Here is a 15,703-nt window from a genome sequence, read left to right as displayed (position 1 = left end):
GACTGCAAAAATCTTCTGCTGATGAAAATGGATGAGAGCTGTGCGTCGGCTCCTTAACGAGCCACATGAGAGGGAGCTCACAGAGAAGTGGCCCCTGCCCCCAGGGGCCACGAAGCTCAAGTTGCGTTACGTCTCAGTTGGCTTGTTGAACATTTGTCCTGGATGATTCACCATCCAAGTAAATTTCAGCCAGCATGTAAGAGGTCAGTCTGAGATGTCAAAATACATCTTTTATTGTGTCTTTTTTCTTAGTTAGTTAAAGTTTGTTGGTGGGTCCTTTTTGTTTTCACCAACTATGAACGTAGTCACAGTAGGTTATTCTTTTAGGTGGCATCATGTCAAGTTCCTAGGTCATGTTTTTCATTGCATTTCCTGTTTTATTTTGGTGTCCAATCTCCTCTCAGATCCACTTCCTGCGCTCATGTGCTTGCTGCTCCTGTTGTGATTGTCTGCCCCACCCCACTGTGCCTCACCTGGCTTTGACTACCAGTATTTCTCCCCTCGCCACATCAGCTTTGTAGAAGACCCTCCCCCCCCCACACACACACACACACCTCCTGTGTTTAGCCCTCAAGCCTTCTGACTTTTTCTCAGTGTTTTATTTTGTGTTTGTTTTGTTTTTACCATTCCTATTGACCTCCTGTTTGCCTCCATTTTAGTGTCCTGAATCTTTTTTCTTCATCAGGATTTTTTTTTAAACCTGATTCAGACAATCAGACGAGCATTTGAGTTCCTTCCTTGTGTGTCAGAGGATAAAAGGTTCCACCAGCCAAGGTACTGACATATATTATGTCGGCATATTATGCTATATTATGTATGATGAAAAGTCTTATAGGGGGTTACACATGAAGTACTGAGAGACTGACAGGATGCACAGAGGGCGGCGCCAAATGAATCCAGTGGAGCTCAGTAGTGCTCTGATTTCACAATCTTGATAGTTAAGATGCAAATGAGTCTCTTTTCCACTGAGAGTATCGAACATGTTTTCATTCTCTGCCGCAAAAACAACATGATGAGTCAGCATTAGACCAGGCTGGTGATGTACCACCATCACGAGTTAATTTTGAAAAAAAAATTTAAAAAGAAAATTTTAAAAATAGATGGGGGGGGGGGGGGAATAAAAAGAAAAACTACAGTATTTCATGATAGCTGCTCTTTGAAAAAAACAATAACTAAACTTCACACTCAAAAACAGTGTTACCAGTGTGTGCTTGAAAAGACACAAACGCTGGCCTGTCTCGTACCTCCGTTTTGAAGGGTTTAGTTCTGTGCGTGAAATCTAACTGCAAAAGAGCTTCTGTGTTCAGTTTGATAAAACTACATTGTATGTTCACCACTGAACTGTGACCAGTTCTGTTTTTTTTTGTCACACCTCTGTTCAATAAAACCACGTCAAATGGTAATTCTCATCAAATCAGAGTGACAGGAATAAGAGCAGTTGAAACTATGTCATGGGAGTCAAAGCTTTCCGCTCGTTCTGTGACGGTAGAAAATGGAGAGTGACTACACCTGCATTACTGGACTGTGACTGTGCTTGGTTGGGTTCGTCTGCTTAGCAACCTCTAAAAGTATCTGTGCCTACTTGATCACTTGGAAGTTTCATGAGTCTACAGCAATGTTTTGTGTGCGTGGGCAAGTTGTAGCTCACATTTTGCAGGGGAAGATCTATCTTGTAAAAAAGAATATGATTTTAAAAGCATGACAGATAGCACTGAGACTGTTTGAAGTCTATAAGGTCTGTAAAAACAACGAAATAATAGGTTAGAAATTCTACAAAATCCATTTTAAAACATCACCGTTTTGAGATTAATCAAGCTAACCGCTAACGTTAGGCTGTGGTGAGGCTTCAGTCTGTAAACGGAGACTGGTGGATTTCATAAATACATTTAAAATATTTTTTTTACGTGGAATTGTTGAAATTAGCCAAAATAATTTGAGTCCTGAGTTGTTATTAGTAGGCGGGCCTGAGAGCCCTTGCACATACGACTGCATGCGCCTTGAAACCTTTCTGCTCTTCCAAAGCACTTAATGTGGAAGGGGACACTAACTCAACCCTTAATCCGATGCTGAGTCTGATGGCGCTCACCCTCCCTCCCTCCTTTTTATATGTCCTGCACTGACAACAATGCCAAGGACAAAAAAAGATAATGGTGACTGCATACAGAGGCCTTTCCAGTGTAGTCGGTAGTATGCTGGTAGGGGACAAAAGCAGGGCATTTTAATGGTTTAACAGGCCGTCCCAATAAGGACATGGGGGGGGGGGGGGGGGGGGGTTGAGAGGCTCAGCCTGGAAAGATCAGCCTCTCCAGCTATAATTACAGTCTGGTGCTTTACATGCCTGGATTTTTACTTTTTTTCCTCCTCCAGCCAGAACTAATCAATGTCTGCTCATGATGAGCTCCCTTCAGCCAGGACCTTTTGGGCTGAAATGGTGCTTAAAACATTTAAGGCGGGGAGAACAGCGGTGAGGGTGTGGCAAGACAGCAAATGAGGGAAATCAGGGTGCACTTGGACATTACCATATTTTCCCTGTGATATCAGCTATCCCCAGAGGTAATTCAAACGCAATTGGAGAGCACAAATATAGCCGAATGCCGTCGTCCATAAAGATGGAGAGTCCTCACTGCGGCAGATGCATTGTTAAAGCTAAGCCTTATTGTGTTGCCATCTTTTAAATAGGTTATTCTGTTACCTACCATAATTCTGAGTGACCCTCTTTGCCTCCGCTGCTGCTGCATGACGTATAAAATTTTCGATGGAAAGTTAAATTGGTTGAGAGTACAGAAGCACAGAAAACACGTCCACAAGATGGAGGAAGACATGGCAGGATGAAGGTCAGCACAGGTCGAGAGCTCAGTGTTGGCTGGGAGGGAGATGGAGGGCAGGGTGTCGCCTGCAGCTGCTGTGGCCTCTTGACCTGCTGTGGGAATGGATGAGGCCTCTCCCAGTTCGTTTTTTTTACACTTCCACTGAGCCACTGTTGCAGTGCAAAATAATCCAGAGTGTAAGCTCCTTATCTATAGCACAATTTTGAAAAAGGAAGACCCGAGCAGATTATTTGTAATTTGTCCCCGGACCAGCCCCCACACTTCGAAACACTGTTGATTTCACCCACCGGCCGCAGAACAAAATCGGATATTTATGTGCATGCGCAGATTGAGCAACTGACAGTTTTTCTTATTAAAACATATGTTGATTATGTCTCTTATATTATTCTGAAAATGATTAGAGACTGACTAGAAATGGCTTTGAAGCAAACTTTAAAAGACACAGAACTGATGTTTCTCAGATAGAAAGCACACGTGAGCTGAATCTTGAGGATTTTTTGTTTGGCCAAACATTCTTTTGCTATCTGGGTTATTTTTTCAACCATCCCTCCTCTATAGTAAACAGTTGTCTCATAAAACTCTACTAAATAAATATTTTAGGAGCTGGAGCCGGTCATTTGTGTTATAATCAAATATGAAAATAGTTGCTTATCAAAGAACCAAGTAATCTTATGTATTTGATGACTCAACCATACTAGTTTTATTTTCGCATGTGTCAATATAGGAGTCTATGTGAGTTGATGTTAAATGCGAGGGCATATAGTAGAAACAAGACAAAAATAGTGAGCATGTTGTGTTTTACATGACAACAGGCAGGGATCACGTGATTAATGCATTTTAGTAGACTGAGGTAACAGAACCTATGTGTGCTTGTATTTCTTGGGTGTATTTTTATAATCCACGTGTCTCTGTCATGGCCCTGTTTGCTCCTGTGACATACAAACGCTATTCAAACTGCATTTACCACAATGCATCGGGACTGAAAGGGCGTCATGAACAACGTCCAGGACTCATGGATATTGTAGTGTATAAATATTAATCTTTACCAGTCCAGAGGTATTTGAGAAAATATTTGACGGTGTCTTTGAGAGAAAATCTAAAGATATTAAAATAAATGTTCAAACGACATTTAAAATCCGTCAAAAATGTTTGCTTATGTAATATTAGAAGGGGAAAAGTCTCCTGGAAGACATCAAATCCCATGCACGCCTCTGATTCTGCGCATGCGTCCTGTGCCAGGGTAGCTTTGTGTAGTCACGTGGAGACGGTCCACCTCGGTTCTGTCCAAACAGAACGTGAGCTGCTAGCAGTCTGTCTGTTAGAGCGCCGCTCGGTGCTAAACTGATTCATGTTGTTTTATAGCCACACGTCCCTTTAAACTTGACCATTTTGTCGAAGAATGAGTGATAACGATGATATCGAAGTCGATAGTGACGTGAGTATGGCCAATTTTAACCTTTTACTCGAAGATATTTTAGCTTGCTGGCGATTGAGCCGAAGTAGCTGCTCAGCTAGTGTTAGCCACGATTAAGCTGGCTAGCTTTGCTTGTCTGTTTGATAAGTATTTGTGCTCGGAATTATTGATATTTAATACTAGATTTCTTCAGTTAGGAACATTACTAATTTTCTAAATCGCTTTATTCTCAAGTCACTTCGGCGTAAGAGTAAGATTTGCTGTACAATTATGGCTACAATTGTACTTTTTGTTCTGTTTCTTTGCAGGAAGAATCACCGAGATATCACTCTGTGGTGCGTAATGCTGGGGGGGATTTGTCCAGGGTCGAAAATGTGTCTCTGTATTTGCAAAGTTAATTCATCAAATTCTGCTTAGTTTATGATATTTATAGCGATAAGAAAATTTTACAACTTATGAGCGAATGTGAAAGTACTGCTCTCCTGTGGAATAACTACACTTGTGTTGTGTATTTACACTTGTGCATGGCAGTTTTAACGCATCAAACGTGTAATTCGTGCATTTCCATTAGTACGGCGATTATTGTTCGGGAGTGAGCGATAGAGCATTGCAGGGTTTCCCCCATCCTGTGTATTCGCGGCCGTAGGGACGCGGTAACACGACGTCTATATTTAGACCAAAGCTTTATCCCGCTACAAAGGCTTTTTGTTGCATGTTTGTTATTTTTTCCGGTTAATACAAGGCTTTCAATGCCGGATAGCAGCCGGTTAGTTGCTCCGGGTCGATTTCCTCAACACCGCGGGGATTCCGCTCATGTTCAGGTCTGCAAATCTCACATCTAGGTCATCTCAGCGGTTTACATTTGACACTGCAGCCACGACGAGGCCGTGGTAGGGAGGTGGAGATGCTGGTGCATGTGTCTCGGATAAGGCTTGGTGTCAGGAAGGAGTGCTGCGGGATGTTTTTCCTGTGTTGCAGTGTGATTAGAGCCATCTCTACAGGCCACTACAGGGGTTGGCAGCCTCCGTGGATGACGTAGAGCTGTTGCACGATCTGCTTCATGCACAACACCACGTCTCACCTGCAGCCACACAGTTAACATTCAAAATAGCTTGTGATTTTAATTATCTAAGCATGTTTCTGACATCACGCAGTCATCCCAGTAGTGTCCTTCTGTTGTTGTTTGCTGTGGAGCAGCAGAGAAGTCAGTTGCGCTCTCTCACGGGAAACTCAAACCTAATTTCAGTTCATTTAGGCTTGTTTCATTTGATTACTGAGTTTATGCATACACATGCATCTTCCAGTTGTCCTCCTACGTTTGCCTCTATTTTCATGAATGCGGCTTTCACGTCTGAATACATAGAAGCATATTTATGAAATAGATCACTAAAATTCAGGAAAATACAGTTTTGCTTTCCAGCAAAGCAGTTTAAAAAAAAAAAACTGTATTTGAGACATTATTGAGTACATAGGAATGAAATTCTGCATCACAATTGTCTGCTAATCAAAGCAGATAAAATGCAGTTGTTGATAATAAAGAAATAAAATCAGTAATTATGTCTGTTTATCTGTACAAATTGACCAGTTTTGGTGTTGTAAAGTACTGCATTAGTGTTGCACCAGATGTTTTTCAGCGGTCAGTCATTGTTGATTTTCTGATATAAAACTTAACAGCAAATTTGGCTGATAGCCGATATTTCATCTATGTGATCTGTATAAAAACACTTAATATAATATATATATTTTGTCCATGCCATAGGTAAATGAATTTTAAAACATTGACTCTACACTGTCAGAGAATTGTCTTCTAATATAGTAAAAGAAAAAACAGGCCAGTATCCACTGATAATGATTGCATTTAGTTTTTGTGCATCTCTAAATGGTTTGCAGTCATAAATGCATCTCTCATAATTGAATTACTTAAAATAATGCAGTTGTTAGTTCATGTCCAAAAGAAAAAGTTGCAGTTAAAATGTTTTCTGTGGGAAATGGACTAAAGCAGTTCATATCTAAAAATATTGCATCATTGGAATACTTAATGTTACTCAGGAAGGGTCAACATGGCCTTTTTTTTTGTTTTTTTGCCCACCTGCTAAATTTTACCTATCAGTCACTAGATTAGTGTTGTAGTTAAGGGCTGGTGAGTGATGCTAATCTGTTAGCGTAATGCTGGAGATTGCAGCTACTTTAGTGGCCTGAAAGTAATATTCAAACACAATCATTCGTAGTGCATGGTGCAAATTTTCAGTTTCATGTTGACTCGAGCGGTCATGGTCTCACTTCAAGAGTCAACCATGATCCTCTACTCATCACGCAAGTTAGATTCTGTCCTGAGTTACTTTTCTCTATGTCATTGATGGACATTTTTATAAATATTAAAAAAAATCACACCAAATCAAATGTAAATTCAAAGTTGTAAACCCTTTTTAGATTTATTAAACATGGCACAGTCTATAGAATTAGCTGTCTGAAATCCTGGAAGGAAAAAGGAAGGAATGAGCCTGCAGAATTCTGAATTTTTTTTTTTAATCAGTCAATTCTATTGTAGGGTATTTGTTCATTCTAATGTAAATCCTTTTTTGAGCACCCCCAATAATAATGATTTTAAAAATGCTGTTGACTCCCTTCACCAGCCTGAAACGGCATGTCTGTAGTCTACAGAGTGTGACTTTGGTCTTTTATGTACAACAAAACACACATGCTACGAAGTTTGGTTCCTTGGATTAAATTGGCCTCTGCTAGCTTCAGTTTCCCAAAGCTAGTTAAGAAACAACGTCTATGGTCATACAAATGAAATGTTGAAACATCCCTCTTTAAAGTCTTTATTTTGATTAAAACAAGTTTTTATCTGTTGTTTGTAAAGAAATTCAGTGTTAAAGCAGCCACAGTGAGAGCGGGGTGAAGTAGACTTTGTGGAGGCTTCCATACATAGTCTGTGGTCTAGAGATCTGTCAAAGTGAGATAAGATTGACGTCTAGTCATAAAGGAGAAGGACGACTGAGAGCCACAGGTGATTCACCATGTCAGAGTGAAGGATTCTCAAGCGATCATTTTGATAATTTTAATGCTGCCTTTTGGGGACAAATGTTGACACCTTGTTTCAGGCATTTGTCAAGCAAACAAACTTATACCAAGCCTGGCGTTCAGGACCAACCTGCTGCTCATTTGATACTCTATATTTTATTTTTGGAGTTGCTGCTTGCTGCAGTCCCTGGTTTATTGGTGTTTCTGGCTTTATTAGCAGCTCAAGGGTTTTCCACCAGCAGCCTGACAGCAGTGTAGTCTTTCACCCAGTGAATGTAAGACGAGCGAGAAGCTGCAGCAGCTAGCCTCTCCTCCACTCAGCACCTGGAGCAGTTATGTAAGGCGTCGTGGTCAGGTATGAATAGAATGGAGGGAGCAGCTCGGCTGGCGACGGCGTCCTCTTACGCAGCCAGTAGAAAGGTATCAGATTTGTGATGAACTGATTATGGTTTCACTTTGGTAATCAGACACTTGTTTTTCATGATGTCTTGATGTGCTCCCCAACTGTTACACATGGCAAAGACAGCACATGTCCAAGCAGCTGCATTTATTCCTGTAGTTTATTTAACAAGGAATCTCTAACATTTTTTCCCTTTTGTAGCTTTATCCAGTCTTTTTTTTCATCCACACATGAGATATTAATGGCACTCGATTGAATTTGGAGTCTAGAATGTATGACACGTCTAGCTCATAGAAAGTAGCTTCAGCTATGTTGGACATTTGGGGGGGAATCCCACCGTCTGGTATTGTGAGACTACTGGTTTGCAGCAGAGGGGGTCATCTACACCTCGAGCCATTTGGAAATACTTCTGTTTTGTTCCAAATTCTTTACATTTGGGCCAGAAAACGTTGCAAGAAGGCAGCAAGCAACAAGATGGCGTTTTCAGCTGAAGATTTCAGCTGAGCGCAAAGTACTTCGCTATTGACATGTAAATTCAGTTTTGATTCCATCTTGTTCCTAGAGGTAGCGCGTTTAAGTTTCATTTTGTAATGTGAGTCATGGAGATCACATGTTTACTGACTACATATTGCTAGAAAAGGTACTGTTAATTGTATCGCTTTGACCTCTTGTGGACTTCAGCAAAGCCTCCCATGGCAGCACCCATATGTTCACGTAATGCACAAAAACTCTCATTCATGTTGGTTTGAAATTGCATGCTTTTTAAAAAAAGAAAAGAAAAAAGATTTGAACCTAATTTTTTTTTTTTTTTCAAGTTTTGAAGCATTTAAGGGGGATTTGCCAACTGCCCGGGATTTCTTGTAATCTTGTCATGTTTTATAAAGCTATTATCAGGCGGTCAGGCACTGCTGTATGAACAATTGGATTTTCACAGCTTTTACATCAGCTCAATGTTCTTGGTTTTTTTCTAGGATGTGATATATTTATTTGCAAAAAATGGCTCTTTGCTTTTTTATTAATTCCTGCCAAAATGTTTAACTAAAATGTTCTACATCACAATGTGTACCAATATCAGGATTATAAAATTCTATCGTGACATAGTTGTGTTTCTACCACCTGTTATTACAAAGTAATAGTTTAGTATGATGAAATACATATTATGTACAAAATATTGTATTACACAGTATATATGTTTGCAAGTTCAAATTAAAAACAAGTGGGTGCCTAGCATTCATCTTAAGGCAGTACCATATAGTAACGTAGACTTAGACACCCATGAAATCTCTTGCATTTACATTGTGAAACAAAATAGACCTTTTTCAAAGTCAAGTCAATATTATTCATAAAATAAATGAATAAAGGCGGTCTTCCACCACAATCGAATTCTACCACAAACCTTGTAATGTGATAGCAGTATCTCACGAAACTTCAAACTATTTGTAGAGACCCTGAAAATTGTATTTTTCTTGCATTGTAGTTGATTTTGTGACATTTTTGGCCCAGAACTCTAAATTATCAACCTAAAATAAATGTCACTTTTTCAATTACAGACATTTTTTTTTCCCCAAATAAAATCAAACAATCCATAGTTGTCAGCAGCTCACACTCCCCAGAAATGTTCAGGGTTTCGTGTCTTCAAATGTGATGATATAGCCCTTTTAATATAAACCAGCCACACCGGGGTTTACTGTCTCCACATTCTGGAGTGTATTCTGTCTCGTATTATAATGTCAGCGACTGCTGCATCCTGTTTGCATGCAGGAAAACAGCCACATGACCCAACCCTCCTATCCAGTGATCGAAACTGAGTATGTGAAGATGCACGCTAGACATGTAATTGCACATGCCATCAGCTGCAGTTGTGTGGGTGTGGGTGTGGGTGTGGGTGTGTGTGTGTGTTCATGCCGGCAGGGTGGGTGATGGAGGTGGGGCAGTCATGCCTCTTGTTAGCGTTGGGTGTATGATTCAAGGAGGCTCATGGTCCTGGTGGATTTGTGGCTCTTGTGCAACAAGCCGCACAAGCACCTGTCACCATGCCAGCTAGATTTATGAAAAGATGGGCACTGTGGGTAATATGAAGTAACTAGTAACGTGGTGACCCTCCTGCCAATCATATGACGCACTGACAGCGTGTTTGAACCTGTTCGGTGTCTCAGTGGTGGACAGGATGAGTCAGACAATCCCGGGTCATGTATTCTGAGATAATACTAGAGCACTCCAGTTCAATCAGGTCTCTCTGGTCATGTGAGTATGGTAGCCATTTTATGTCTTTACAGTCTAATTAAAAACTAAATATGCAGCCTGTTGGATGATGTCGCTGTTAGAGTGAATAAAGGGAGCGTGGAGCTGTTAAAGCAGAATAGAAACCAACCATGAGCCACATGATCAGTAGAAGGCACTCCACAGAAGCTAATTAATAATTAACTATTTTTCAGACTAATCTGAATCATACTTTAAAAAAAAAAAACCTTTATGCACCAACATTTCATCAGGCACTGTAAAATTAAGTTGTCCTTGTGGTCCACCCACGCCCCCCCATATGAAAGACTAAAATTTTGACCAGAATGTAAATCTGAATGGCCCCACGTTTGTGCTCCGGCAGAGGAGGAGGAGGGACAGCAGTTTGTCTCTGGGGGGGGGGGGGGGGGGGGGTTGTCAGCATGGGCCACTGAAGTGGGGATGGAAGTATAGAACAAGACCCAGAGGGGAACAGTCTCAGAACATACGTCCATCCATCCTTTTACTGTACCGCTTATCCGTTAAGGGTCGCAGGGTGGCTTGAGCCTTGGGGCGAGAGGCGGGGTTCACCCTGGACGGGTTGCCAGTTTCATCACAGGGCCAACAGAGACAGACAACCATTCACACTCACAGTCACACCTACGGTCAATTTAGAGTTCCCAATTAACCTAACTTGTAAGTCTTTGGACTGTGGGAGGAAGCTGGAGTACCAGAGAGAACCCACACAGGAACAGGGAGAACATGGAGACTCCACACAGAGAGATCCCGTGTTCGAGCCGGGGCTCGAACCCAGAACTTTCTTGCTGTGAGGCAACAGTGCTGACCACCGTGCCGCCCTTCCCTATCCATTTAATCCAAACTCACTAAACGATACACAGGACACCCACACAGAAAATAACATGGACTCTTTCCTTTTACTGCGAGACAAACACACGCCTGTCAGGTGCTGTGGTCATCACTCTGCTACGTACCTGCCAGCAGCACTGTCGCTATGTGACTGATCTGGTGGCGAAAGCGCGTTACTTCTAGATTCCATGTAATCCACACTCCATCATCCCGTCCATATGAAATGTGCACTCCTCATAGTACACACAAAAAAATCATCCAATACGCAATTTCAGTTTCAATTATTTCTTTTATTTATTGAAAGTATTGCATTTGGAAAGTGCACATAAACAACATAGCAATAGCAAGAATGTAAATATTCAAGAATTACTGCAATTTCTAAATGCATGTTAAGATATTTCAGGTTTTGGGAACAACAGATATTTTTAAAAAAAATTAAATAAATGTATTAAATTAATAATAATATTTAATTAAAGCAAAGCCTATACACAGTTGAACCTTTCTGCTTATAGATCCTTAATATTGAATGTTTTTGTTAGTTACATATTTTTGCAACTGTTTTGGCTGATAGATGATATTTACGGGTGCTGATGTCTGTATACACAACTTCATACGACCTCCCAACGTTCCTGTTGTACAATGGCATCCATTTTAGGGCCTTTACAAATCCTAGTGACTTAGGCGTTGTTGTGAAATGAGTTGCGATGCAGTAATTGCTTGAAGTTATTTAGATTTAAGTTGAAATGTTTCGGTTCATATTTAATGTCCGGTTTCCTTATTTACGAAACCTGCAGCCAACGATTATGTCAGAAAGGCGTTCAGGTGCATTGAGCTAGCTAGTAGTAGTTAGTCCTGCTTCACCTCTCGTTCTTGTCGTTACTACACTCATCTAACTGTGGAATGGGACTTGGCAGCAGAGCAGTTTGTGTAAGTTGATGGGCGGAGCGCTGGACACCCGCTGTCCTCTACCCATGCTGCTCTGCTGCCAGGCTGAAGGCCCTGTGACTCTCTCATTGCAGGCAGACAAACGGGCACACCACAATGCGCTGGAGCGCAAGCGTAGGGACCACATCAAAGACAGCTTTCACAGCCTCCGGGACTCAGTACCCGCCCTGCAGGGAGAAAAGGTTGGTAAAACTGCCTGAGAGTCCTCCAGGCACGCAAGTGATGTCATTGATGAACTTGTTTTTGACATATGATAAAAAGCACTATATATGTTCAATGTCAGTGTGAGATAATGTTTTAATAATAATGTTTTGGAGTAGATGCTTTATGTGCATGTCAGCAGAGGAGGGAAATGAAGGGGGATGGTAGGAGAGAACAGATTGGCGGCAGCGAGACAGTGATGCAGTCTAAATAGTTGGAGCAGCTTCAGGAAGTTATTATGAGGACATTTTGTTGCTCTCTTCCTGTTTTGACATCCCTGACATGGAGAGCATAAGGAGTGGGTTCAGTAACTGGGCACACCGTTTGATTTTCCCTTACAACACCATCTCAGCATGATGGGCGAGTGGGAGGGGGGGGCTATGAGATGATGCGAGGGATGATCATTTGTATGAAGTGTTCAGTTACAGCTGCCTCAGACTTCTCTCCCAGGGTTACACGTGAATTACGGCCATGACTTGCAGCCAAAGTAGAGAGTTTTTCGAGTGAGAAGAAGTGATTAATCTTCAGGCTGGGTATTGAACCTCAGACTGTTGCAGTGAGTAGGACGGATGGCACGATCAGTATAGTCAGGAGATGACGTCTTGATAGTTGACAAGTGAAACAAAACGTTTAATATCGCTGAGAAAACCAGCTAAATCAATGTGTTAGCTTCTTGATACTTGTAGTTTTCTTATGTGTAGGAAGTGTAGGGGTAGCTTGTTAGCGCCTTAGTGCCTGGTGTGTCTACCCAGGAAAATATCAGGGTTTAAAGAAACACAATTGCTGTCCTCCTCAACATCAGACGAGATAGGTACCCTTCTCTCCTCAGCCTGAGACCCTCTGGCGACTTGTTAGCGTAGCTTGATGAACGTGGTGGATGTGCATGTTAGCATACCTCCGTCTTGCCTCTTAAGTTTTTAAAGTCTGCAGCTCAGGATCTTGGTTTGTCCGATGGTAATCATCCTCTGTCACAAAGTCAGCCCCAATTAGCAGCAGCAGTCGCTCATCTAGTGGAGGCGCTGTGTCAAATCACTGCACCCAGTCAGGGAAGTAGTTCAGATTATGCGTCTGATGCAAAATTCCATGATCTTGTGGTCTGACATTGTTAGTTAACTGCAAATGTTAAGCTCTACCCTGTTGATGCTGACATGTCCCTCCACTACAATTCATTCTGCTAAGCTAACTAGCAGTCAGCTGAACACACACAGAAGGGTATGCTGCGATGACGAGATGCATTCCAAGTTGAACATGTGCTAAGAAAGCCCACCAGTCAGCTGAGGGGTCCTGCTGGGAGTGAAGCACCGTGTCTGGGTTATGACCCTGCCAGAAGGACTTGAGGCAGGTTCTCCCACTGAGTGTGATTCTATTTGTGGCTGCTGCTTGGGGGGGTGACTACTGTCTGTGCCATCCCGAGAGTGTAGGGAGAGTTGAGGTTGTTCCCGGCCATGTTTTTAGGACAGTATTTTGGCCTGCTCCCCCGAGAGGACGCTTGTCTGCTTGGAGATACATGCAGTGAATGTTTAAGGGGCGGAGCAAGGACGAGCTGTGCTTCTCAATGAGATTTGAATCAGCAGAACAGTTCTGAAGTCAGCCCATGTCAGGCCACCGCCCTGTGAATCAATGCTAGAGGATGTCGAGGCTTACGAGCAGTTTGGCCTTTGCTGTCTGTGTAGTGTAATCAAAGTTTGTGTTGTAGAATGTAACAAGAACTCTGTGTACATGCGTCATTGCTTCAATTTTTGCATGTGTCACTAACAGCAGTCTACCAAACAGGCGTCTCGAGCTCAAATCCTAGACAAAGCCACAGAGTACATCCAGTACATGAGGCGAAAAAACCACACACACCAGCAGGACATCGATGACCTGAAGAGGCAGAACGCACTGCTGGAGCAGCAAGGTAACGGCATGTTTCACCAGTTAAATCTGAAAGATCTCTTCTCGATTCTCTGGTATTTGTGATTTTAGCCGAGGAGGCTCAAGGGATTGGCCAAACAGTCTTCACGGTCATTTAGTTTTCATGTTACAGTGATAAGAGCTTGTAGCTGAAGGGTTTGAGAACATCGAGTCCTGATCTTCAAATCACTGCCGGCTGTAACAAACAGGGATTGTTTTAGTTGCAATCAACAAGACCAAACAGGAAGAACATAAATCTCTAACAGTGTGATTAAGACCCACAGTGCCTTTTCATTCATTTTCCTGAAATGTTGCTTTGGTAAGCACACCTTCATTGGATGAACTGAATCGTTCTCAGACGTTCTCTCATGTTCTTCTGCAGTCCGAGCTCTAGAGAAGGTGAAAGGTTCCGCGCAGCTCCAGGCTAGCTACTCGTCGTCCGACAGCAGCCTGTACACCAACCCCAAAGGCAGTGCCGTCTCTGCATTCGACGGGGGCTCTGACTCCAGCTCAGAGTCCGAGCCCGAAGAGCCCCCGAACAGGAAGAAGCTGCGTGTGGAGGCCAGCTAGAGCGCTACCTGGCTGAATTCTGGTGACGGCGAGGGAGAGAGGCGGGGCATACCATAAGGCGAGAGGAAGATGGCCTTCAAAGCTCTCGAGGCTAATCGACTGTTCCGCTTGATGCCAACCAATGCCACCACCATCCTGGCCTCCTGACCCCCCCCCCCCCCGTTATTGCTCTCTTCTCTCCTTCACTCTGGGTGGGCTCGCACTGGAGACTCATGACCCTTCAAACCTCCTCACACCGCCGCCACAGTTAGCTCTCCTTCTACCCAAACTCCAAGAACAGGAATGGAGGAAGTCAGCTGTTTGGGAGACGTGGATACATCTGGAGAGCTTCAGGTTCCCCACACCCCACCCTTCTTCTCTCTCTATGTTGGTTTTCCGCCATCGATGTCCCTCCTGGCAACGTCAACAATCCAAAACCCAAAAAGAGGCAGCTTGGCTACTTTAAGAACTTGATGCTTTTTAATGTTCCCTCATCGTAGCCCCTCCTCCTCCCCGGCTTGTTATTTTTGGGGAGCGGACGGGCGCCAGACGTACTCCTCCAAGCACTGCTATATTATATATTTTTTGTTTATTTTGTTATTCTTGATTAAAAAAAAACATCCTGTTTAGACTTTACACACACACACACACACACACACACACACACACACACACACACACACACACCTAGATTAATGGTCCTGGAGAAGTTTACCTTTATAAAATAAAAAAAATAATTTTTAGCTTACTTTTTTCCACTAAAGAATGTGAAGCCGCTCTGAAGCAAACGTTAGTCGACACCCACCTCAGGCCCACTGGATCGCAGATGTTTTCTGCCTTGACACATTTGTTAATACAAGATTTAGAAGAAAGGAAAAAAAAGAGAAAATGGTGACTCCTTTTGTTGAAATTGATGTTTTGAAGGCGAATATTCCTAAACACGTATCGTATTTTGTCCTTTAGCTTGAAGTAGTGAATGACTTTAGGTGGCTGAATACGTTAGGCATCTTGTTTTATATATTCTATTGATTGGGGGGAAAAAAAGAGAAACATTGATTGGATGTTTTTCAAGTTGAAAAAGTATGTTATGCATTTTGTAGTAATTTCACAGATCATGGGAAAATGCCAATTTGTCACTTGTAGTTTGAAAGGGTATGAATAATCAAAACTGAATGTCAAAAGGTAGCTCAGTCCAAGGAAGCGAGTCCCTGTCCACGTGTTGTGCTTTACAGTTAAAAAAAAAAAACTACGTTGCTGCCCCCCCCCCCCCTTGAGGAAAAAAAGGAAACATTTTGCGTGTCTAGGAAATGTGTGTATGTATATTGTTTCCATTTTATTTCCATTTAGGAGGATATAATTAGTGTA

The 15,703-nt window shown here is 42.3% G+C and overlaps 1 protein-coding gene across 4 annotated transcripts; it reads left to right on the top strand.

Moving 5' to 3' along the window:
• The first annotated feature begins 4,116 nt into the window (after nucleotides 1-4,116).
• Nucleotides 4,117-15,093, top strand: max (myc associated factor X). 4 transcript variants are annotated; one of them, XM_086188761.1, is made up of 5 exons: nucleotides 4,117-4,263; nucleotides 4,551-4,577; nucleotides 11,770-11,877; nucleotides 13,670-13,793; nucleotides 14,172-15,093. In XM_086188761.1, the coding sequence occupies exons 1-5, from the start codon at nucleotides 4,228-4,230 to the stop codon at nucleotides 14,357-14,359; spliced, it is 483 nt and encodes a 160-aa protein (XP_086044887.1). In that variant the 5' UTR covers nucleotides 4,117-4,227; the 3' UTR covers nucleotides 14,360-15,093. The 4 variants fall into 4 exon arrangements, with proteins under 4 accessions (XP_086044887.1, XP_086044886.1, XP_086044890.1 ...); XM_086188760.1 differs by having other exon boundaries at nucleotides 13,655-13,793; XM_086188764.1 differs by lacking the exon at nucleotides 4,551-4,577.
• The last annotated feature ends 610 nt before the right edge of the window (nucleotides 15,094-15,703 follow it).

Source organism: Aulostomus chinensis, chromosome 20 (genome assembly GCF_037954235.1).
Source record: "Aulostomus chinensis isolate RoL2024-O1b breed Wild chromosome 20, RoL_Achi_v1.0, whole genome shotgun sequence".
In the NCBI taxonomy this organism is placed as follows: Eukaryota; Metazoa; Chordata; class Actinopteri; order Syngnathiformes; family Aulostomidae; genus Aulostomus; species Aulostomus chinensis.
Note: the sequence above shows the minus strand (reverse complement) of the source record. Positions and strands in the feature narration are given on the sequence as shown.